We start from the raw sequence: 25,995 nt of genomic DNA on the forward strand, positions 1-25,995 counted from the left end.
TAGTGTGTCTCACTAGTGTGGTATGTCTCACTAGTGTAGTGTGTCTCACTAGTGTGGTGTGTCTCACTAGTGTTGTGTGTCTCACTAGTGTGGTGTGTCTCACTAGTGTGGTGTGTGTCACTAGTGTGGTGTGGCTCACTCGTGTGGTGTGTCTCCCTAGTGTAGTGTGGCTCACTAGTGTAGCGTGTCTCACTAGTGTAGTGTGGCTCACTTGTGTGGTGTGTCTCCCTAGTGTAGTGTGGCTCACTAGTGTAGTGTGGCTCACAATAGTGTGTTGTAGTTCAGGGTCTACGAGAGTGCCTGCCTACTGTCTACAGTATATATACAACGCCCGCTTTAAGCTCTTAGCTCTTCCCATATATTTTGAGCCAAGTTTGTTGTCAACTGCTAAGACAATTGTAGACATAAATCCAGCCGTCCTGGATTTCGCGTTAATGTGTAGTATTGTGTTGTGTATAATGTGGTTTCCGTGAGAGTGAAGGTAGGGATCATACACTGTGTGTGTGTGTGTGTGTGTGTGTGTGTGTGTGTGTGTGTGTGTGTGTGTGTGTGTGTGTGTGTGTGTGTGTGTGTGTGTGTGTGTGTGTGTATTGCATGGCTACAGTCAGGTTGCAGCTGTCCACTGCAGAGATAAAAGGTTGTGTTGTGAGCTGTCATGTACTGGTTTAAAATACTGCTTTCAGGGAGCTGCTCATGCAGTCAAGTGAGTCATGCAGTGCAAGTATCAGTCAAGTGAGTCATGTAGTGCAAGTATCAGTCAAGTGAGTCATGCAGTGCAAGTATCAGTCAAGTGAGTCATGTAGTGCAAGTATCAGTCAAGTGAGTCATGCAGTGCAAGTATCAGTCAAGTGAGTCATGCAGTGCAAGTATCAGTCAAGTGAGTCATGCAGTGCAAGTATCAGTCAAGTGAGTCATGCAGTGCAAGTATTAGTCAAGTGAGTCATGTAGTGCAAGTATCAGTCAAGTGAGTCATGCAGTGCAAGTATCAGTCAAGTGAGTCATGCAGTGCAAGTATGAGTCAAGTGAGTCATGCAGTGCAAGTATCAGTCAAGTGAGTCATGCAGTGCAAGTATCAGTCAAGTGAGTCATGCAGTGCAAGTATCAGTCAAGTGAGTCATGTAGTGCAAGTATTAGTCAAGTGAGTCATGCAGTGCAAGTATCAGTCAAGTGAGTCATGTAGTGCAAGTATTAGTCAAGTGAGTCATGTAGTGCAAGTATCAGTCAAGTGAGTCATGTAGTGCAAGTATCAGTCAAGTGAGTCATGTAGTGCAAGTATCAGTCAAGTGAGTCATGCAGTGCAAGTATCAGTCAAGTGAGTCATGTAGTGCAAGTATCAGTCAAGTGAGTCATGTAGTGCAAGTATCAGTCAAGTGAGTCATGCAGTGCAAGTATCAGTCAAGTGAGTCATGTAGTGCAAGTATCAGTCAAGTGAGTCATGTAGTGCAAGTATTAGTCAAGTGAGTCATGCAGTGCAAGTATCAGTCAAGTGAGTCATGCAGTGCAAGTATCAGTCAAGTGAGTCATGCAGTGCAAGTATCAGTCAAGTGAGTCATGTAGTGCAAGTATCAGTCAAGTGAGTCATGTAGTGCAAGTATCAGTCAAGTGAGTCATGCAGTGCAAGTATCAGTCAAGTGAGTCATGTAGTGCAAGTATCAGTCAAGTGAGTCATGTAGTGCAAGTATTAGTCAAGTGAGTCATGTAGTGCAAGTATCAGTCAAGTGAGTCATGCAGTGCAAGTATCAGTCAAGTGAGTCATGTAGTGCAAGTATCAGTCAAGTGAGTCATGTAGTGCAAGTATCAGTCAAGTGAGTCATGCAGTGCAAGTATCAGTCAAGTGAGTCATGCAGTGCAAGTATCAGTCAAGTGAGTCATGTAGTGCAAGTATCAGTCAAGTGAGTCATGCAGTGCAAGTATCAGTCAAGTGAGTCATGTAGTGCAAGTATCAGTCAAGTGAGTCATGTAGTGCAAGTATCAGTCAAGTGAGTCATGTAGTGCAAGTATCAGTCAAGTGAGTCATGCAGTGCAAGTATCAGTCAAGTGAGTCATGTAGTGCAAGTATTAGTCAAGTGAGTCATGTAGTGCAAGTATCAGTCAAGTGAGTCATGCAGTGCAAGTATCAGTCAAGTGAGTCATGTAGTGCAAGTATCAGTCAAGTGAGTCATGCAGTGCAAGTATCAGTCAAGTGAGTCATGTAGTGCAAGTATCAGTCAAGTGAGTCATGCAGTGCAAGTATCAGTCAAGTGAGTCATGTAGTGCAAGTATCAGTCAAGTGAGTCATGCAGTGCAAGTATCAGTCAAGTAAATTATAACAAGTTAGATGTGTCACTAAGTCAATAGAAGCAACCATAACTACGTTAACTGGTGCGTCTATAACCACCCTCTATCTCCTGGCCCCTACACACCGCTCACCCCCACCACCACTAACAACTATCATTTCCATCATCATTACCAATAACATCCATCATCATTACCACTACTACCACCCCCGCCCACAACAGCCCATAACAATTTACACATCCTGGGCAACAACAAATATCACTACCACCAGCACGACCTCTCCCTCATCCCACCAGCATCTACCACGACATCGCTATCTACAGCCAAGCCATCAGCATCACATTCGCCGTTCACCACCACCTACCAGTGTTACCTACTATGGCCAGCTAATACTACCACCACCACTTACCAGTATTACCTACTATGGCCACCTATTACTACCACCACCATCACCTACCATAATAGCGTGCTAAAAATATCTAACATCGACAGGACTCGCAGCAATGGTTTAAATTGGAAAAATTCAGATGCAGGAAAGATAAAGGGGAACACTGGCTTGGTAATAGAGTTGTGGATGAGTGGAACAAACTTCCGAGTACCGTCATAGACGCTAAGACGTTGTGAAGTTTTAAAAATAGGTTGGATAAATACAGGAGTGGGTATGGGTGGGTGTGAGTTGGACATGACTAGCTTGTGCTACTAGGTCGGATGCCGTGCTCCCCCCTTAAGTGACGTGACTGACCTCACTAGGTCAAAGCACTGGCTTAAGCCGGTGGGAGAATTGGACCTGCCTCGCATAGGCCAGTAGGCCTGCTGCAGTGTTCCATCGCCTACTATCACCACCAGCAGTCTACCATCAGCAAGATCGCCACCTACTATCATTACCATCACTACCACCACCACCTACTACTATTACTACCACCACCATCTACTATCACTACCAGCACCACCACCACCTACCATTGCCACCTATTAGAACGCCTGATCCATCAAAGCGACAGAGTGGTCATGTTGTTGGTGTTGTAACACTCCATCATGTATTAGTAAGCAAGGTACATACATGGACTCTTCTATAGTGTTATGTATGTGCCAGATATACAAGCGGGCGCCCTCAATGATACACCCGCCATACTGCTAGGTACAGAATTCTTCTTTGCTTGTGTATATAAAACTGATATTCTGTTTGGCTTCGTTCTCCTTTCTCTCTCTCTCTCTCTCTCTCTCTCTCTCTCTGGGATTACACAACCTCATCCCACTGGGCTGTTTATCAACTGAGAATACTGAGGCACATCTCCCTGTTGTAAACAGGTAATATAAGGGAGATGAAATGACGAAGATGAAGATACAAAGCAGAAGACAAAGAAAAATATCAAGAGAAAGGTGAAAAAATGAGGATAAAGAAGGGAATACAATGGAATATTAAAAATTTCTGGAGGGAACTCTATATAGGGAGACGAGGCTTATGGTGTGGAAGCCGTATAAGGGAGAGCACCTTATGTTGTATGGAGAGGGAGAGAGAGGAAGGGAAGAATGAACAGGGAGGGATAGTTTTTTATTAATATCATTAGCTACAGATAAATCTCTAACCCAACACACTTCAACACTTCCAGTAGGTGCTGTGTTGTCTTACACAACACTGGAGTGTTGTCTTACACAGTACTGGAGTGCTGTCTTACACAGCACTGGAGTATTGGCCTACACAACACTGGAGTGTTGTCTTACACAGTACTGGAGTGTTGTCTTACACAGTACTGGAGTGTTGTCTTACACAGTACTGGAGTGTTGTCTTACACAGTACTGGAGTGCTGTCTTACACAGTGCTGGAGTGTTGTCTTACACAGTACTGGAGTGCTGTCTTACACAGCACTGGAGTGGTCTTACACAGTACTGGAGTGGTCTTACACAGTACTGGAGTGGTCTTACACAGTACTGGAGTGGTCTTACACAGTACTGGAGTGTTGTCTTACACAGTACTGGAGTGTTGTCTTACACAGTACTGGAGTGCTGTCTTACACAGCACTGGAGTGGTCTTACACAGTACTGGAGTGGTCTTACACAGTACTGGAGTGGTCTTACACAGTACTGGAGTGGTCTTACACAGTACTGGAGTGCTGTCTTACACAGTACTGGAGTGCTGTCTTACACAACACTGGAGTGCTGTCTTACACAGTACTGGAGTGCTGTCTTACACAGTACTGGAGTGGTCTTACACAGTACTGGAGTGCTGTCTTACACAGTACTGGAGTGCTGTCTTACACAGTACTGGAGTGCTGTCTTACACAGTACTGGAGTGGTCTTACACAGTACTGGAGTGCTGTCTTACACAGTACTGGAGTGCTGTCTTACACAGTACTGGAGTGCTGTCTTACACAGTACTGGAGTGCTGTCTTACACAGTACTGGAGTGCTGTCTTACACAGTACTGGAGTGCTGTCTTACACAGTACTGGAGTGCTGTCTTACACAATACTGGAGTGCTGTCTTACACAGTACTGGAGTGCTGTCTTACACAGTACTGGAGTGCTGTCTTACACAGTACTGGAGTGGTCTTACACAGTACTGGAGTGCTGTCTTACACAGTACTGGAGTGGTCTTACACAGTACTGGAGTGGTCTTACACAGTACTGGAGTGCTGTCTTACACAATACTGGAGTGCTGTCTTACACAATACTGGAGTGCTGTCTTACACAGTACTGGAGTGCTGTCTTACACAGTACTGGAGTGGTCTTACACAGTACTGGAGTGCTGTCTTACACAGTACTGGAGTGCTGTCTTACACAGTACTGGAGTGGTCTTACACAGTACTGGAGTGGTCTTACACAGTACTGGAGTGGTCTAACACAGTACTGGAGTGGTCTTACACAGTACTGGAGTGCTGTCTTACACAACACTGGAGTGCTGTCTTACACAGTACTGGAGTGGTCTTACACAGTACTGGAGTGGTCTTACACAGTACTGGAGTGGTCTTACACAGTACTGGAGTGGTCTTACACAGTACTGGAGTGGTCTTACACAGTACTGGAGTGCTGTCTTACACAGTACTGGAGTGCTGTCTTACACAGTACTGGAGTGGTCTTACACAGTACTGGAGTGGTCTTACACAGTACTGGAGTGGTCTAACACAGTACTGGAGTGGTCTTACACAGTACTGGAGTGCTGTCTTACACAACACTGGAGTGCTGTCTTACACAGTACTGGAGTGCTGTCTTACACAGTACTGGAGTGGTCTTACACAGCACTGGAGTGGTCTTACACAGTACTGGAGTGGTCTTACACAGTACTGGAGTGGTCTTACACAGTACTGGAGTGGTCTTACACAGTACTGGAGTGCTGTCTTACACAGTACTGGAGTGCTGTCTTACACAGTACTGGAGTGCTGTCTTACACAGTACTGGAGTGGTCTTACACAGTACTGGAGTGCTGTCTTACACAACACTGGAGTGTTGTCTTACACAGTACTGGAGTGGTCTTACACAGCACTGGAGTGGTCTTACACAGTACTGGAGTGGTCTTACACAGTACTGGAGTGGTCTTACACAGTACTGGAGTGCTGTCTTACACAGTACTGGAGTGCTGTCTTACACAGTACTGGAGTGCTGTCTTACACAGTACTGGAGTGCTGTCTTACACAGTACTGGAGTGCTGTCTTACACAGTACTGGAGTGCTGTCTTACACAGTACTGGAGTGCTGTCTTACACAGTACTGGAGTGCTGTCTTACACAGTACTGGAGTGCTGTCTTACACAGTACTGGAGTGCTGTCTTACACAGTACTGGAGTGCTGTCTTACACAGTACTGGAGTGCTGTCTTACACAGTACTGGAGTGCTGTCTTACACAGTACTGGAGTGCTGTCTTACACAGTACTGGAGTGGTCTTACACAGTACTGGAGTGCTGTCTTACACAGTACTGGAGTGCTGTCTTACACAGTACTGGAGTGCTGTCTTACACAGTACTGGAGTGCTGTCTTACACAGTACTGGAGTGCTGTCTTACACAGTACTGGAGTGCTGTCTTACAAAGTACTGGAGTGCTGTCTTACACAGTACTGGAGTGGTCTTACACAGTACTGGAGTGCTGTCTTACACAGTACTGGAGTGCTGTCTTACACAGGATATAACATTCCAGAAGTACCGGAGTTTTCTTACACACTTCCCTCCTGGATAATACCCACAGCAGCTTGTAAATCAAGGTAGAAACTCTATAAAAAAAACTTGTGTAAAGAGAGAGAGAGAGAGAGAGAGAGAGAGAGAGAGAGAGAGAGAGAGAGAGAGAGAGAGAGAGAGATAGAGAAATGAGTCCGAGTACATAAGTCTTGCTAGCCAACCATAAAGTATATAAGTTGTGTGTGGACTTTCACTGAGTGCACAACCACCTTGACAGTGTTGTTGTGGGCAGTCACGTGACATGAACAACCAAGCCAGGGTCGAGAGGGGAGAGAAGAGCAGGGAAGTGGGGGGGGGGAGGATAAAAGGGACGTGGGGGAATAAAGAGAAATGGGGAAAAGGGGAAGTGACGACGGGAGGGAGGGAGAGAGACAGACTGAGGAACTTAACAAGTTCCTCAAGTTAGGTCCTGATGAGGCAGGCTGTGATGCATCTGTGGGTCTAGCACTACCATCCTGGTAGATCAGGCCAGCAACCAGATCTGGAACCAGGAGAAAAGGAACTTTATATGCGCAGTAGTAGTGACGTCATACATCACTACTACTGCGCCTATGTCATACATGTTACACAGTAACGTCACCAGAGTCACACAGTAACGTTACCAGTATCACACCTGTCACAAGTGTCAAACAGTAACGTTACCAGTGTCACACCTGTCACCTGTGTTACACAGTAACGTCACCAGTGTCACACCTGTCGCCAGTGACACACAGTAACGTCACCAGTGTCACACCTGTCACCAGTGTCACACTTGTACCACTTGTACTCACTAGAGCGCAGGCGAGAGATATATCATAATCTACACCTGGAAGATTCTGGAGAGACTGGTCCCTAATATGCACACAGCAATCACTCCATACGAAAGCAAAAGACTTGGCAGGCGATGCAATATACCCCCAGTGAAAAGTAGGGGCGTCACTGGTACACTAAGAGAAAACACAATAAGTGTCCGGGGCCCAAGACTGTTCAACAGCCTCCCACCAGCAATAAGGGGCATTACGGGAAGACCCCTGGTTGTCTTCAAGAGGGAGCTGGACAGATACCTAAAGACGGTGCTGGATCAGCCGGGCTGTGGTTCGTACGTTGGATTACGTGCGGCCAGCAGTAACAGCCTCGTTGATCAGGCCCTGATCCACCGGGAGGCCTGGTCGTGGACCGGGCCGCGGGGACGTTGATCCCCGGAATGCCCTCCAGGTAGACTCCAGGTAGGTAGTGTCACACAGTAACGTTACCAGTATCACACCTCTCACCAGTGTCATACAGTAACGTCACCAGTGTCACACCTCTCCCCAGTGTCATACCGTAACGTCACCAGTGTCACACCTCTCACCAGTGTCATACAGTAACGTCACCAGTGTCACACCTCTCACCAGTGTCATACAGTAACGTTACCAGTATCACACCTCTCACCAGTGTCATACAGTAACGTCACCAGTGTCACACCTCTCACCAGTGTCATACAGTAACGTTACCAGTATCACACCTCTCACCAGTGTCATACAGTAACGTCACCAGTGTCACACCTCTCACCAGTGTCATACAGTAACGTTACCAGTGTCACACCTCTCACCAGTGTCATACAGTAACGTCACCAGTGTCACACCTCTCACCAGTGTCATACAGTAACGTCACCAGTGTCACACCTCACCAGTGTCATACAGTAACGTCACCAGTGTCACACCTCTCACCAGTGTCATACAGTAATGTCACCAGTGTCACACCTCACCAGTGTCATACAGTAACGTCACCAGTGTCACACCTCTCACCAGTGTCATACAGTAACGTCACCAGTGTCACACCTCACCAGTGTCATACAGTAACGTCACCAGTATCACACCTCTCACCAGTGTCACACCTCTCACCAGTGTCATACAGTAACGTTACCAGTGTCACACCTCTCACCAGTGTCATACAGTAACGTCACCAGTGTCACACCTCTCACCAGTGTCATACAGTAACGTCACCAGTGTCACACCTCACCAGTGTCATACAGTAACGTCACCAGTATCACACCTCTCACCAGTGTCACACCTCTCACCAGTGTCATACAGTAACGTTACCAGTGTCACACCTCTCACCAGTGTCATACAGTAACGTCACCAGTGTCACACCTCTCACCAGTGTCATACAGTAACGTCACCAGTGTCACACCTCACCAGTGTCATACAGTAACGTCACCAGTGTCACACCTCTCACCAGTGTCATACAGTAATGTCACCAGTGTCACACCTCACCAGTGTCATACAGTAACGTCACCAGTGTCACACCTCTCACCAATGTCATACAGTAACGTCACCAGTGTCACACCTCTCACCAGTGTCATACAGTAACGTCACCAGTGTCACACCTCACCAGTGTCATACAGTAACGTCACCAGTGTCACACCTCTCACCAGTGTCATACAGTAATGTCACCAGTGTCACACCTCACCAGTGTCATACAGTAACGTCACCAGTGTCACACCTCTCACCAATGTCATACAGTAACGTCACCAGTGTCACACCTCTCACCAGTGTCATACAGTAACGTCACCAGTGTCACACCTCACCAGTGTCATACAGTAACGTCACCAGTGTCACACCTCTCACCAGTGTCATACAGTAACGTCACCAGTATCACACCTCTCACCAGTGTCATACAGTAACGTCACCAGTGTCACACCTCTCACCAGTGTCATACAGTAACGTTACCAGTATCACACCTCTCACCAGTGTCATACAGTAACGTCACCAGTGTCACACCTCTCACCAGTGTCATACAGTAACGTTACCAGTATCACACCTCTCACCAGTGTCATACAGTAACGTCACCAGTGTCACACCTCTCACCAGTGTCATACAGTAACGTTACCAGTGTCACACCTCTCACCAGTGTCATACAGTAACGTCACCAGTGTCACACCTCTCACCAGTGTCATACAGTAACGTCACCAGTGTCACACCTCACCAGTGTCATACAGTAACGTCACCAGTGTCACACCTCTCACCAGTGTCATACAGTAATGTCACCAGTGTCACACCTCACCAGTGTCATACAGTAACGTCACCAGTGTCACACCTCTCACCAGTGTCATACAGTAACGTCACCAGTGTCACACCTCACCAGTGTCATACAGTAACGTCACCAGTATCACACCTCTCACCAGTGTCACACCTCTCACCAGTGTCATACAGTAACGTTACCAGTGTCACACCTCTCACCAGTGTCATACAGTAACGTCACCAGTGTCACACCTCTCACCAGTGTCATACAGTAACGTCACCAGTGTCACACCTCACCAGTGTCATACAGTAACGTCACCAGTATCACACCTCTCACCAGTGTCACACCTCTCACCAGTGTCATACAGTAACGTTACCAGTGTCACACCTCTCACCAGTGTCATACAGTAACGTCACCAGTGTCACACCTCTCACCAGTGTCATACAGTAACGTCACCAGTGTCACACCTCACCAGTGTCATACAGTAACGTCACCAGTGTCACACCTCTCACCAGTGTCATACAGTAATGTCACCAGTGTCACACCTCACCAGTGTCATACAGTAACGTCACCAGTGTCACACCTCTCACCAATGTCATACAGTAACGTCACCAGTGTCACACCTCTCACCAGTGTCATACAGTAACGTCACCAGTGTCACACCTCACCAGTGTCATACAGTAACGTCACCAGTGTCACACCTCTCACCAGTGTCATACAGTAATGTCACCAGTGTCACACCTCACCAGTGTCATACAGTAACGTCACCAGTGTCACACCTCTCACCAGTGTCATACAGTAACGTCACCAGTGTCACACCTCTCACCAGTGTCATACAGTAATGTCACCAGTGTCACACCTCACCAGTGTCATACAGTAACGTCACCAGTGTCACACCTCTCACCAATGTCATACAGTAACGTCACCAGTGTCACACCTGTCACCAGTGTCACACCATATTTAGCAACAATCAGTTTACAATATTTCTTCCACACACAACTCAATACAAATATAGTAATTTTAATATTTTCTTCACGATCCTTACAAAAGACAATTTCAAAGTACATAACATAAACAAGTTTTTTAGCAAACTGTAACTGCTTTAGGACTTTGTTACAAAACCAAAGTACGTCAGTACATGTACAGTGTCACACGTACGGTACTGCAAAAGATATTGCATATACATTCAACAGAGAAAGATCGCAGTCAGCAGGATTCGAAACCACGTCAGGGAGGCTGGCAAGGTTCCTCAAGTGACGTTCTAGACAGTAAACATTATCACTTGGCTATAGGTGTTGTTGTTCGTGGTGGTGGTGATGACAAGCTCACACCACCATCACCAATTCCATCAACCACTACAGTGATGGTAAGAACCACAACACCAGTGATGGTAAGAATCACAACACCAGTGATGGTAAGAATCACAACACCAGTGACGGTGGCTTTATATACCTGTCATTCAATATTATAATAACCGTGGGAAAGGGGAGGATGACCGGGGAGAGGGTGATGGAAGGGGGACGGTTCATTCTGGGTGTTGAGAGGGGGTAAGGAATGGGCAAGGGGGGGGATGAAAGGCCAATCTGGGGCACGGTGAGTAGGCCTGGGGGAGAAAGGGTAGGCATTTCTTTTGTTGAAGTGGATTGGAGGCGTGTGGATAGGGCTTTATAGTCTTTGGAGGGAGATGGGGTGAGGTGGGGTGGGGTGTTGTAGGGTGAAGGGCGGGAAGGTGAAGAATGTTTGGTTGGGAAAGGGGTTAAAAATGCAGCTGAGAGATGGAATATTGAGATGAGAAGACGAGGAGGACGGAAAGAGCAGCGGGGAGAAGAGGTATCTTCAGATAGAGATTTTCAGGAGGAAATTAGACAGTAAGTCACTCTGAATTTTTTGGGTTATCCTAGTGGGTAATTTAGACGCATTACTATGTATGATAATCTGTGTAACTGTAGTTATGTGTACCCGTAGCTAAATAAACTTGAAGTATCAGATCGTCCAAGTTCTAACGGCTATGTAAGCCTACGGAGTGCTGGCAACCAAAGCCTGCTAAACTAGACAATCAAAAACGAAGCCTATTCTCAAGTGAGCCATCGAGAGAGAAGCAACTCTTGACACCAGTCACAGGTATGTTACAGGCAGGTATCTGTCCCATTAGAGCCAAAGATTGCGTTCTAAAGATCTCATTCAGGTATCAATCGCCAATTAAGTGTTTATTTATGATGTCTCTTGAGTGTCAAGGATGCCCTTTATCACTGAAGAATCTACGAGACGCATTATGTAGAGAGCCTACTGGCTCATTCTAGGCAGGTTCTTTCCCTCTCCCCCTCCTCATGAATCTGGTTAGGCTAAGTCCCCCAATATATGCCTCTGTCATCTTTTGACTACCGTCCACTGAATGGGTGTGGGGTGCATAATAAAACGATCAAACCCATATATAAGACAACTCACTCTTCAAGCCACCCATGTTGCAGCAACACTACTTGATAGTTTGATCCATTCATCCACAGCTCCACTGTCAACCCAGTGCTCAATTATTGTCCATGTAGATCTGAATTTTTCCATTTTGAATCCAGTGTTATGAATTTTGTCGTTCTTAAGATAATTTCAGTAGGCCATTTATACCCCGTGTTCCTCTCTTCCATTTATTCACATTAATTGTATACTCCTTATTCTACATATTTTCAGAGTGTAAGGTTAGTGCTTGTAACTCATCTTAAAAAAAAAGATTCCTGAGAGTGGATAAATTCTGTCATACTTCTCTAGGTTTCTCCGAGGGATTACAGTATGTCCATACTGTAATCCCTACAGTATGTCCATACTGTAATACAGATGGCAGAATTACTCCACATAATCTAAAGGAAGATTTACCAACGACAAAAATAGATAGAACTCGAAACAGAGGATTCAGACAAGAAAAGTAAGCATATAGAAATTAAATAGGTCAACAGTGGACTGGAAATAGTGAATAGGTAAGCAGGTATCATCGGCGACACGCATTACACTTTGGCTGAGTGTAAACATTGTCTTGCATGGACCACTAGGCCGTCTACAAATCCTTCTATTCCTATATTACTCGAGTGTCAAGCGTCTCCTGTGTCACTTATATGTTAACTCATGATGTTACTCTTGCAATGTGTCTTCTGTGTCACCAAAGTGTTTCTTTGAGGTGATACTTGAGCGTGGAGCCACGAGTGTCACAGTGAGGACCAGGATAATGTGGCACTAGAAAAACAAGCAGCATTGTTTGCATGTGGCACCAGACATACGGAGGGGGAGGCACCAGACATACGGAGGGGGAGGCCAGCAGACATACGGAGGGGGAGGCCAGCAGACATACGGAGGGGAAGGCCAGCAGACATACGGAGGGGGAGGCCAGCAGACATACGGAGGGGGAGGCCAGCAGACATAGGGAGGGGAAGGCCAGCAGACATACGGAGGGGGAGGCCAGCAGACATACGGAGGGGGAGGACAGCAGACATACGGAGGGGGAGGCCAGCAGACAAAATCCCGTCAGTATTTCTTTTTCCGAGTGGTGTGTTAAGGAGGGTTGTAGAGAGGACTCCCAGCTGTCTTTAATTAAGAGGAATCGGAATAAATTCCTCAAAACACTTCTTGATCAGCTGGACTGTGGTGCGAACCTTAGACTACTTGTTGCTTATACCATCAGCCCCACCGATCCGACTGGGACTGGGTGACACCCCGAAACCTTCTACAGGTACCCTACCGGCAAGTTGGGGAGGAGTGTGGGGTGTACTGGGAAGGGTGCTGGGTATACCAGTGTGACAGTGGCGATGGTGATGCTAGAAGGGTGACCAGGGTTATCTTATCTGTTATCTCTCCAAGGCTTCTTAGATCATCGCCCTGCACCCATTAAACCAAATCTCATAAATTGTCTCAACCTCATCACCCAGAGGTTCACACTCGCTGATAACAAGTATTAACCGTCTTATCAGTTTACTGACCCCACTGATAACATTACTACAACATATTTATCTTGGACAAATCTTAACACCTATTTACTTGAAGCTCCAGTGAAATAAATTACGTAGAAAATACTGCCGGGAATAAACTACCCAAAATAGACTACAAAGAGTAGATTACCTACAGCAGACCACAAGTTGCTCTGTAGACATGCTTATCTACGTTCATGTTATAGTGAGTGATATAGATAGTGATATATTCCTATGACATTTACTCTTATTATATATCTCTCCTTAATGGAAAACACAGATATATGAAAGTTATATTCTACATTTTCCTTGAGGTTGCTTTCTTCGGCTAACTTATAAACTTTATCATGAAGGAATAATTCAGTGCGTAATGTAATCCTAAACAATGTACGCTAATTACTCTTTCTCTGGTTTTCGAGTATCTAGATCTGGCTTCTCCAGTGAGCATGTTCGAGTCATCATGTGAGCCAAGTGCCCTCACTGATGACATAGAAGCAGTAATAATCAGAGGCAAGATCAGTGTCATAAGTTAATTTTAGTGATATTAGTATGGCAAACAATTCAGATTGCAGTGTAGACGCCCAGTTATTAGTTTTTACGTCTAACTCAACACAGCTTTAGGGAGGTGGCAACTAGAGCAGGTGCAGCCCTGCCAGTAGACTCTTGCTTAGAGCCATCAGTGTATATAACTTTCGATATATTATTACTAACAGTTAAGCGAGAAATTTCTTCTTGGACAGTTGCGTTTACAAGTGATTTAGGAAGGGATTATTGTGATAAACTTCTTGGGCGGAGCTTGCAGGTATGTGATATGAAATGAATATATAATTTCCATGGAGTAGCTAAAATACTCTTGATGTCTACAGTGATAAAGTTCATACAAGTTATAAAACGTAATACGTATTCGTATGTACCAAGAGATATACACCTCTTGGTGTATATATTCTGCGTGTATTCCATCATGACACGGACTTAAAATAAATAAAAAAAACACTTAATATTTCATATTTTAATACTACCTAACACACCGTCCTCGTCGACTGCCTGGTTAACTAGTCTATTGCTGCTAGCTGCCCGCAGGTCCACATAGCTATAACATTACTGATGAGGCAGTACCGGTGCCTTGTACAGCAACAACAGGACAGCAGCAACAACATATCTACTCTGTGACTTGATCAAGCCCACTATATGAGGCGAAACGTTGTCAATAAAGGATCGGATTATACTACATTGGTCTCTCTTTCCATCGTGTGTGGGTATTTTATCCAGATTGTCTACTTCCTTGTAGTTTTTGCTACAGTTGATAAGATAAACCACTTGGCCAACCACTTACGGTTAAAAGGAGCCACACACTAATTGTGGAGCGGTACTTGAGGGTATGATACCCACTTGCTCGCCCTGGGCATGATACCTACTTGCTCGCCCTGGGCATTAGACCTAGTGACCGGTTTGTATTCTCTCGCCAACCCGTTAATGCTACAGTGAGAAATGTCAATACAACACAGTGAGAGTGGTCAACATAGCATGATGAGAGGCCAATACAACATTGCCGCTTATCTTTTAATCTCTCTCTCTCTCTCTCTCTCTCTGCTCAATTCTACCTCTTTATCTACGGTTCTGTCAACTAGCGACATCTATCTCGTGGCCATCCTCAATAATTATTTAGATTCTTCACACGCTATTCCCCCTCAAGAGAGCTTCTTGACGCTGGTGAGGGGCTCTTGATCTAAGGAATTGGATCTGTGCTCCAGTTCTCTGAACTGAGCGCTGTATAATCCCTACGGGTTTAGCTCTCCCCCATGATTATAATAGTAATCAATACGCTGTTTCTTCACGTTAGGCGTTTACTGAGTGTTTCACCTTAACCACTTTCCACCTATTCACACTTCAGTCGTTATCTACTTTTCAACTGCTATTCACACCTACTCAGTACTAAGTGTTCAACACACTTTAAACTTCAGAAGTTAAAAGATTTCTAATTCTAAGATAAATTCCAACTTGAGACTCTTAATTAACTAGCTTAAAGGCGTTGTTTCTAAACAAAGGCGAGAAAATTCAAATTTGCCTGTTTTAGGTTAGGTTAAGGCTACTTAAATTTAGCCTAAGTTATCCTAAAATAATGTACCAATGATCAAATTACATAAGCAATAAAAATAATACGCTGGTGCCCCGTGGCCTGGTGGCTAAAGCTCTCGCTTCACACGGCGAGGGTTCGGGTTCGATTCCCGGCGACGGTAGAAACATTGGGCGTGTTTCCTTACACCGATTGTCTATGTTCCCCATCAGTAAAATGGGTACCTGGGTGTTAGTCGACTTCTGTGGGCCGCATCCTGGGACAAAGCTGACCTAATTTACCCGAAATGCCCTGCATAACAAGCGGCTTTCTATATACAGTATTTCACGTCTTATAAGACGCTCCGATGCATTAGACGCATCCCAATTTAGAAGGCAATAATCAGAAGAAAGTTAAGAGTGCCTAATACCAAGTATTATTTACTCCACTGAAACCTATGATAATTTTACATGCAGAAATAAGGTTACGTTTGATTTATGAGATGTGGAAACATACGATGGGTCTTGTGACAAAGACGCATCAGCATTTGCTTGGCAATATTTGACACTAAAGCACCATAACATACGGTAAATACGATTACCAGTACCTCGTAATATAGTGAAAATACCCAGCATGTGCTAACGAGAGCGTTGTATACGGTAGCATTATTTTAGAGTGCCTAACATAATTGACGCTGCTTTGTGACTTCGGTTGTTTAAGACATAAGAAAGAAAGGTGTTACTTAAGGAGGAATTTCGTTTTCCGTCAATATCCCAGTACAGTATCCATATTTCATAAATAGGTTGTCTCAAAAATTTTTACTATAATTTTGAAACACTGTATATGTTTCAGTTTCACTGGCTCGGCATCGGACGTAATTGGGAGACCTACAGCCCACCCCACACCCCAAACTTTCAGTTTCCGTCACTGACCTTCAATGTACAGGACACAGGGTGGTTTTTGGAGACATTTTATGGAAAAAAATGCGTCTAATAAACCGCAAAATACGGTAGTATTATGTCACTGATGTCAGCTAGGCCTGTATACCATGTACATGTATGTACTTGTAGAAATAAATATAATATTATTATATTATTATTACGTGTGGATGGGTTGTTAAAAGCAGAGTATTAGGTAGTTACACCATCCCCCCTCCCTGGAGACTCTGGCTCCAGGTGAGCAGGTGGTAAACAAAGTCCATACACAGTTTTAGAAGCATATATGACAGAGGCCCATGATACCGTGAAAAGTGTGTGACCGTGAGCTGTTGTGAAGAAGGTCTAGGAGTCGAGACTGGGCCCCTAACCCTACCGAAGGCACGGATGAGCGCACAGACACAGACAGACAGACAGACAGACAGACACACACACACACACACACACACACACACACACACACACACACACACACACACACACACACACACGCTACAAATCTTGTCAGTTTTTGTCCCCACCCCGTGGCCATTTCTCCTGGCGGTACCAGGACCAAATCTCCACTCTTGAGATCATCTGCTCGCTACTGCCCACCTGGTCGTCACTACTCACCTGGTCGGTACTGCCCACCTTGGTTGCCACTACCCATCTAGTCAATACTAACTGCCTGGTCTATGATATTAATGACCACCTGGTCACTACCCATCTGGTCTTTGGCATGACCAACAGATCGCCACTTAAAAAAAATCGGAACTAATCAGCAGATAAAAAGAAAATACTTCTACAAAGAAATCAACATTATCTTCAAAATCGTTTTTTTTTAATACTGAAGTAGTGTGGGTCACTTTAAAACGTCAATGTTTGATGTTATTCTTAACGTCAACCATTCTACGCAGCCAGTTTTTCTCCACATTGTATTTTCTACATCTTAAGTCTAATAATAACTAGCAAGTCATAGAAGCAAAGCGTGTACGTCTGGCAACTAAGTGGCCGAGAAAAAACAGAACTGTGAGGAAGTGGAATAATCTGGAGAGTGATGTAGTGGAGGCAGGATCCACGAAGAGGTTCGATAAACCTCGTGGAAAAAGTAGAGTGTGGACTCAGTAGCGACCAGCGAAGAGGCGGGACCAAGAGTTATGACTTTACCCTTGTAACCACAAAGAGGTGAGTACACACATATACACATCAAGAAATTAGAGAAAGTTCAAAGGCTTGCAACAAGACTAGTCCAGGAGCTAAAGGGCATGCCCTACGAGGAAAGGTTAAGGGAAATCGACCTGACGACACTGGAGGACAGGAGGGATAGGGAGGACATGATAACCACATATAAAATACTAAGAGGAATTGACAAGGTGGATAGGGACAGGATGTTTTAGAGATGGGACACAGCAACAAGGGGTCACAACTGGAAGTTGAAGACTCAGATGGGTCACAGGGATGTTAGGAAGTATTTCTTCAGTCATAGAGTTATCAGGAAGTGTAACTGTCTGGAGAGTGATGTAGTGGAGGCAGGATCCATACATACTTTTAAGAAAAGGTATGATAAATTTAATGGAGCAAGGAGAGAGTTCACCTAGTAGCGACCAGTGAAGAGGCGGGGCCAGGAGCTATGAATCGACCCCCTGCAACCACTAACAGGTGAGTACACACACACACACACACACACAGCAGAGGTATGATAAAGCTCAAGGTTCAGGGAGAGTGACCTAGTAGCGATCAGTGAAGAGGCGGGGCCAGGAGCTAGGACTCGACCCCTGCAACCTCAACTAGGAGAGTACAACTAGGTGAGTACACACACACCTAATAGCGGTCAGTGAAGAGGCGGGGCCAGGAACTGTGAATCGACGCCTGCAACCAAAACTAGGTGAGTACAACTAGGTGAGTACACACACACACACACACACACACACACACACACACACACACACACACACACACACACACACACACACACACACACACACACGAAGCGTCACTGACCACCACATCTTATCTTGTTTCCGCTCCACCACAATCATATTCCTCCACAATCATACACACTACCACCAACACAGTACTACATCACAATACAACCACACTACACTAATTCTACAATAACCACTGCTACAGCTGCTGCTGCCACTATGACTACTGCGGCATACATTATGTACCTCACCTAACCCCTAAACACATGCTCGATTAAAATATATTAGCCCATAGAATAGATATACTATTTTATATAACATATACTTTCCCACATAAAAGATATACTATCTTATATAAGATATATTATCCTATATAAGATATACTATCCCATATAAGATATACTATCCCATTTAAGATATACTATACCCATATAAGATATACTATCCCATACAAGATATACTATCCCATGTAAGATATACTATCCCATATAACACACGTTACAGTATATAAGGGATATATTATCCCACAGAGATGCAAGTAAGTCTTGTACTTTTTTTCAAATATTTACGTATTTTAAGACACTCGCGCTTCGAAAATCTGTTATAAATCGACAAAAATATGACATTAGTGCTAATGAGTAATACAGATCTACAGTGAATGTCTTACAAATACACATTATCTGAGAAAATACATTTGCATACGTGTCTTCAAGACTGTTTAGCTGACATGTATCCTCTCATATATTTACCTTCCATATGTGTATCTTCTCATGCATGTATCTTTTATAAGAATTTATGTATCACATTACCAAATAATAAACGCATGATAATAATAATAATAATAATAATAATAATAATAATAATAATAATAGCTTTAACAATAAGTGCGAAGTACAATAAACCCATAAGGCTTATTCAGTCCTAAACACACACAGCAAGGGAAGGCTGCGCTCTCACCTGACTGCTGATACAAAGCAACAACACTCCAGCCAATTTTACCTGCAAAGAACAAAGCAAATTAGCTCAATGTTCAATACAATAAAATACCAACAAACACCAGTAAATGCATCAGAGAAGCAGAGCAATGTTGAGAGGAAGAAGAAACAAGACGGTGGTGGAGGGTGAAGAGGGAAAGAGGAAGATGAGAAGAGAAAGGAGGAGGAGACGAAAGAGTAGGAAGGAGTAAGAGAAGGATGGCACAAGATTAATGAAGACAGTGTCACTACTACACATCAACTGGACAACACTAACATTACTTTCCCTTTCTCTAATCCCCTCCATCACAACCACGCCTTCCCATTAAACTAGACTTACCAAAATGACCAATTAGCGAGATGGACACTAGTGCCATCTATTACACACTAATGACCAATTATCAAGATGGACACCAGTAACATTTATTACACACTAATGACCAGTTAGCAAGAAGGGGCAAAAAAAATAGAACGTAATTCACACTAATGGCTAATTAGGTTAAAAGCAGCTTCCTACCTTAAGTGACACGGCATGAAAGTATTGTATACCTGTGTGTGTACGTTTGAGAGAGAGAGAGAGAGAGAGAGAGAGAGAGAGAGAGAGAGAGAGAGAGAGAGAGAGAGAGAGAGAGAGAGAGAGAGAGAGAGAGAGAGAGATAGAGAGGGGATAGAGAGAGCTGCTTGCTAAGAACTCTCTTTCTATGCGTCCCCAAAACAAACTGCCTCAAGTAAAAAGGTTTTTGGAAGAGAATTACAAAGCTTTTAACAAAAATAAAAACGTTATTTAACAGGAACGAAGAAAGTTAGAACTATTAACTTCTATTTGTAGTAGAAAGCATAGTGAACCAGGCGTCGTGTGTGCTTCATGAAGTAAAGTGGATTCAGTAGCCACGAGCCAGCGCCTGTATTGTCCATCTCAGACCAATATTTTCGAAGTGTCTGTGTAGCTGACTCTTACTGTGACAACGTTTCGTTAAGTAGAGCGAAACTGAGTCACAATGAAGGCTTGTTCCGCGACGTGTGTCTGTCTGCATGCTTGTGCGCCGCCCTTCAACCAAGTGTACTGTTGTTGTTTTTAAAGGTTTAGAGGGAAGACTGATCTAGTTTTCCTCGAGTGCATTGTATTGTAACCTACTGAAGTGCAGTATTTAATGTTATCGAATTAAACTGTGTTTCACATAGTTTAGTTTGTCAAATTTTTTTAGAAGGCTTGAATGAGATCACGAAACTCTGTTTACAAAGAAAGAATAGGTTGAGTGCTAAGACTTTTATCTACAGGTTGAGTGTTTAGAATCTTCACACAGTTTTCTAAGGGAGAACAAGTGCTAAGAATCTTCTTCATAAGGTTTTATAAGGAACACTAGCATGAATGCTGCGAGTCTTCTTCATAAGTTTGTTTCTTAAGGAAGATACAATCTTTGTTTACCTTCTTTACACTCTGCAGTTTTGTCATCGACTTTCTTGTATTTTTGGGACGATTCATCAGCTCTCTCACCTTAGCAATGTTAACATGAGATTACATTCACACAAACTTACGTCACTTTTTGTCATATTTACACTTCTTCAAATGTCCTTTAAAATATATTAAATGGCATTCTAGAGTTTAGAGTGAATAAGTAACACTGAATCTGAAAATACAAATGAGCCAATTCTTGTTTTCTTTCGAGCATCAATGGTTGGGTTTAAGGCAGTGAAGATACAGTTGACTTCCGGAATTTGCGTGTTTTGTAATCCACGTTATTTAATTATGGAACATTTTTATTGAAGGCTTTTCTGTGTATAGCTTGGATCATTCACGGTTTTTCCTGACTGTTTTTTGTATGGCACACGACTCTTAATTATATATATATATATATATATATATATATATATATATATATATATATATATATATATATATATATATATATATATATATATATATATATGATCTCCTTAAAAATGTGCTCATTCTTTCTTATAACTGTCAATATTTAGCTTATTAGAGTAGTATCTGCTGAGGTGTGGCCGAGATAAATAACTCTTACACGAGAAATTTTCTATTATCTACACCTTCAGGTTTCATGGCACCTTCATTCCTTAACTCCGCGAATGATGAGGTTAGCTTCCTTGAGGTGTACTCTATCTCCACACATCTTTACTCTATCCTCACACGTCTGTATTCTATCCTCGCACATCTGTACTGTATCCAAACATCTTACGAAGCATAAAAGCGTTCATTTCTTTATTAATAATGTGCACAGTTTTAGATGTTACATTTTATGGTATGATATTTTTAATGCTGGGTGCGCCGGTAAGCCAGTGGATGACCTTGGTCAAATGATCAAAAGCTCCACTAAACTAATCATTATATGACTAAACATGAACATCAGGACTAACACTTGCGTCTGGAGGAACCATCCCCTTTCGCCTGACAACCAAAATACCAAAGCCTACACCTGGCATGGGAAGGGGAGAAATACATTACCCCCTTCCTCAAGTCTTACGACCCTACCTTCCTGTAGTCTCATAACCCCTCTCTCCCAAGCCCCACCATCCTTCCCTCGTCAAACCAAAGCCCCCTCCTCGTAAACATAACACCAGCTGGCTATCAAGGCGACCTCCTACAGTGGGCTAATATTCTCGACGATTGTCCGGGCATGTAATCTACAGGATATCAGTGCTGATAGTGTTGAGTCACGACTGGTGGAGGAGCGAAGCAATGGAGAGGGGCAGAGACCGAGAAGTGTGAATAGAATGGAAAGGGAAGTGGGAGGGGGAACAGGGAGAAAGGGTGTGAACAAGAGTGTGTGTGTGTGAGTAGATAGCGAGAGCGAGAGTATAAGTAAAATAAAATGAGGGGAAGCACGAAATATAACCGGGTACATGAGTAATATGAGCATATATTACTCTATATGATAGTTACACGGTATAACATACTGTCACCATGTTACAGATGGTAGTATAACATACCGTAACAGTGTAAAACACACAAATGCATCATGACAGCAATATTAACAAATGACGTCAAGCTTGCCCCTTCCCCTCCACACACACACACACACACACACACACACACACACACACACACAAATCCTGTGTCACAAACCTTCTGGAGTTTTATGACAAGGTAACAGAAGTAAGACACGAGAGAGAGGGGTGGGTTGATTGCATTTTCCTGGACTGCAGGAAGGTCTTTGACTCAGTTCCTCACAAGAGATTAGTGCAGAAGCTGGAGGATCAGGCGCATATAACAGGGAGGGCACTGCAATGGATCAGGGAATACCTGACAGGGAGGCAACAACGAGTCATGGTACGTGAAGAGGTACCACAGTGGGCGCCTGTGACAAGCGGGGTCCCACAGGGGTCAGTTCTAGGACCAGTGCTATTTTTGATATATGCGAACGACATGATGGAAGGAATAGACTCTGAAGTGTCCCTATTCGCAGTTGATGTGAAGCTGATGAGAAGAATTAAATCGGATGAGGATGAAGCAGGACTGCAAAGAGACATGGACAGGCTGGACACGTGGTCCAGAAACTGGCTTCTCGAATTCAACCCTGCCAAATGCAGTCATGAAGATTGGGGAGGGGCAAAGAAGACCGCAGACAAAGTCTAGGCTAGGTGGACAAAGACTACAGACCTCACTCAGGGAGAAAGATCTTGGGGTGACTATAACACCGAGCACGTTACCGGAGGCACACATCAACCAAATAACCGCTGCAGCATACGGGCGCCTGGCAAACCTGAGAATAGTATTCCGATACCTTAATAAGGAATCGTTCAAGACACTGTACACTGTGTATGTTAGGCCCATACTGGAGTATGCAGCACCAGTCTGGAACCCACACCTGGTCAAGCACGTCAAGAAGTTAGAGGAAGTACAAAGGTTTGCAACAAGGCTAGTTCCAGAGCTCAGGGGAATGTCGTACGAGGAAAGGTTGAGGGAAATCGGACTGACGACACTGGAGGACAGAAGGGTCAGGGGAGACATGATAACGACATACAAGATACTGCGGGGAATAGACAAGGTGGACAGAGACAGGATGTTCCAGAGAGGGGACACAGAAACAAGGGGTCACAATTGGAAGCTGAAGACTCAGATGAGTCACAGGGACGTTAGGAAGTATTTCTTCAGTCACAGAGTCGTCAGGAAGTGGAATAGCCTGGCAAGTGAAGTAGTGGAGGCAGGAACCATACATAGTTTTAAGAAGAGGTATGACAAAGCTCAGGAAGCAGAGAGGGAGAGGACCTAGTAGCGATCAGTGAAGAGGCGGGGCCAGGAGCTGAGTCTCGCCCCCTGCAACCACAATTAGGTGAGTACACACAATCTTCAGTTTCGCCATACCTTCCTGGCTATTGTTAGAGCATTTAGCTGCGCATCTCAATCTACTGAGAATCTTCAGATACTTCTCGTGTGTCCATGCAACACTACAGTGACTGTCTCGCACAACATTGGTAACTGCTGAAGATTTTCATCTTCAAGTACAAACTTATTTGTAGTCATGTGAGTTTGTCGCGCGATGACAAATATTTATACACAACATCCATACAAAAACATACATATACACGACAGTCATACACATACATCCATGAACAAACATGCACAAACATCCATACACAATTTATAGTTATATACAAACATCCATACACAAACATTCATATACAAACATCCATACAGAAATATTCATCCACAAACATCCATACACATACACAAACGCAGCCTCCTCTTATTACGTCAATTTTTAAAGTGGTGCCCAACGTCATCATCTAAGGCTTCCACTTTATCCTCATATTCTTTCCTAAACAGTTTCACACATCACCTGTCTAAGGCTACTTTCAGTGGAAAATAATCTTGCTCTTTCCTACATACACTTACCTGAGCCTCACTACCCTCATAACAGGTCTTCAGGTTAAATTACGTTAGTCAGTTAATTATTAGTAAGACTACGTACAATATGTTAGGTAAATGAACAAACGTGGCGACGTTTTGTTCGCCAATACAAACGTTACCGCGTATGAGGTAAATTAATACACATGCAACGTTCTGAATACTTTGAACGCAACGTTTCGCTCGTAAGGCGCTGTCAGTGTATATACACTGACAGGAAGAATAGTCGTACGACTACTCTTACTTCGTTAATGTTGACACTACTGCTGTTATGGCGGGAACGGAGCCAAATACGTTATTGTGTTTCTGTATTTGCACATACAGAGAAACTGGTGTATGTGTACTGAACATGTATTTGTTGCCTGCATTTTCTGTACTTCCTTTAAATACAATACCATTATTACTTAGTGTAGGAATACCATCATGTGAAGAATGAGACACTTGTGCAACATTTGAGAATCTTTATTGATAGAACGTTTCGCCGGCCAATAGCTTCTTCAGTCCAATACAGAGAACGGAAATAGATGTTGAATTTCAGGTATTCAGTCTCTCAGCCTGGAGTCAACGTGTTTAGTCCATTAATCTTGAACTATTGTGCCTAATAAAGTTTCTTAATCTTAACCTAGCAATCCCTAATATGATCCAATTTTAATTTGGCAATAGGGAGGGGGAGAGGTGTGCGTATAAGCAGTGGCGTACAGTAGCATGTATGCATTGGGCGTATGGAGGCGTGTGGGTGTATATATATAATGGGGGTGGTGAGGGGGTGCGTATAAAGATATGTGCTACAGGTGCGTCCACGTGTCGTGCGTAGCCTGGCAGGCTGGCCCGGGGCGCCAGTGTTGCTGCGTCACCAAATTACAGGTTAATGTGACGGCGTCTCCAGTGTGACGCTCCACCAAGGTCCCCGCCCCAGGGGACTCACACCACCACCCGTATCCTGTTCTTCATCCTCATATCAGACAGACAGATTTGTAAACCATAGCACTGTATCATCCTTTGCAGACGATACTAGGATCTGCATGAGAGTGTCATCCGCTGACGACACGGCAAATCTCCAAGAAGATATAAACCAAGTTTTCCAATGGGCAACGGAGAACAATATGATGTTCAATGAAGACAAATTCCAACTACTCCGTTATGGAAAACTGGAGGAAATAATAACTAGGACTGAGTATACTACAAACTCTAATCACAAAATAAAGCGAAAAAGTAATTTGAAGGACCTGGGTGTGGAAATGTCAGAAGATTTCACTATCACATCTGCGAGGAAACTAATAGGATGGATAATGAGGACATTCAAGACAAGTTATACTAAGCCAATGATGATCCTTTTTAAATCACCTGTTCTCTCTAGGCTAGAATACTGCTGTACATTAACATCTCCATTCAAGGTAACGAAATTGCAGATCTAGAAAATGTACAGAGAACCTTTACTGCACGTATAAGTTCCATCAAACACCTTAAATACTGGGAACGCCTGGAAGCACTTGACTTGTACTCACTGGAGTGCAGGCGAGACAGATGTATCATAATCTACACCTGGTTCCTAATCTGCACACAGAAATCACTCCCTACGAAAGCAAAAGACTTGGCAGGCGATGCAACATGCCCTCACTGAAAAGTAGGGGCGCCAATGGTACACTAAGAGAAAACACAACAGCCTCCCACCAGTCATAAGGGACATTACCAATAGACCCCTGGTTGTCTTCAAGAGGGAGCTGGACAGATACCTAAAGTCGGTGCTGGATCAGCCGGGCTGTGGTTCGTACGCTGGATTATGTGCGGCCAGTAGTAACAGCCTCGTTGATCAGGCCCTGATCCACCGGAAGGCTTGGTCGTGGACCGAGCCGAGGGGGCGTTGATCCCGGAATGCCCTCCAGACAGGTAG

The 25,995-nt window shown here is 44.1% G+C and overlaps 1 protein-coding gene across 6 annotated transcripts in view; it reads right to left on the bottom strand.

Annotated features, from left to right (window-relative positions):
• LOC128692948 (cytospin-A) overlaps positions 1-25,995 on the bottom strand; it is a 531,559-nt gene that overhangs the window by 260,210 nt on the left and 245,354 nt on the right. For 2 of the 6 annotated variants that reach the window (XM_070092042.1, XM_070092040.1), the window contains exon 2: positions 19,218-19,259. The exons of the other annotated variants lie outside the window; for them this stretch is intronic. In XM_070092042.1, coding sequence (XP_069948143.1) covers positions 19,218-19,259 — 42 coding nt within the window. The remainder of the gene's footprint in view (positions 1-19,217; positions 19,260-25,995) is intronic. 6 annotated transcript variants of the gene reach the window in all.

This window comes from Cherax quadricarinatus, chromosome 38 (genome assembly GCF_038502225.1).
Source record: "Cherax quadricarinatus isolate ZL_2023a chromosome 38, ASM3850222v1, whole genome shotgun sequence".
Classification (NCBI taxonomy): domain Eukaryota; kingdom Metazoa; phylum Arthropoda; class Malacostraca; order Decapoda; family Parastacidae; genus Cherax; species Cherax quadricarinatus.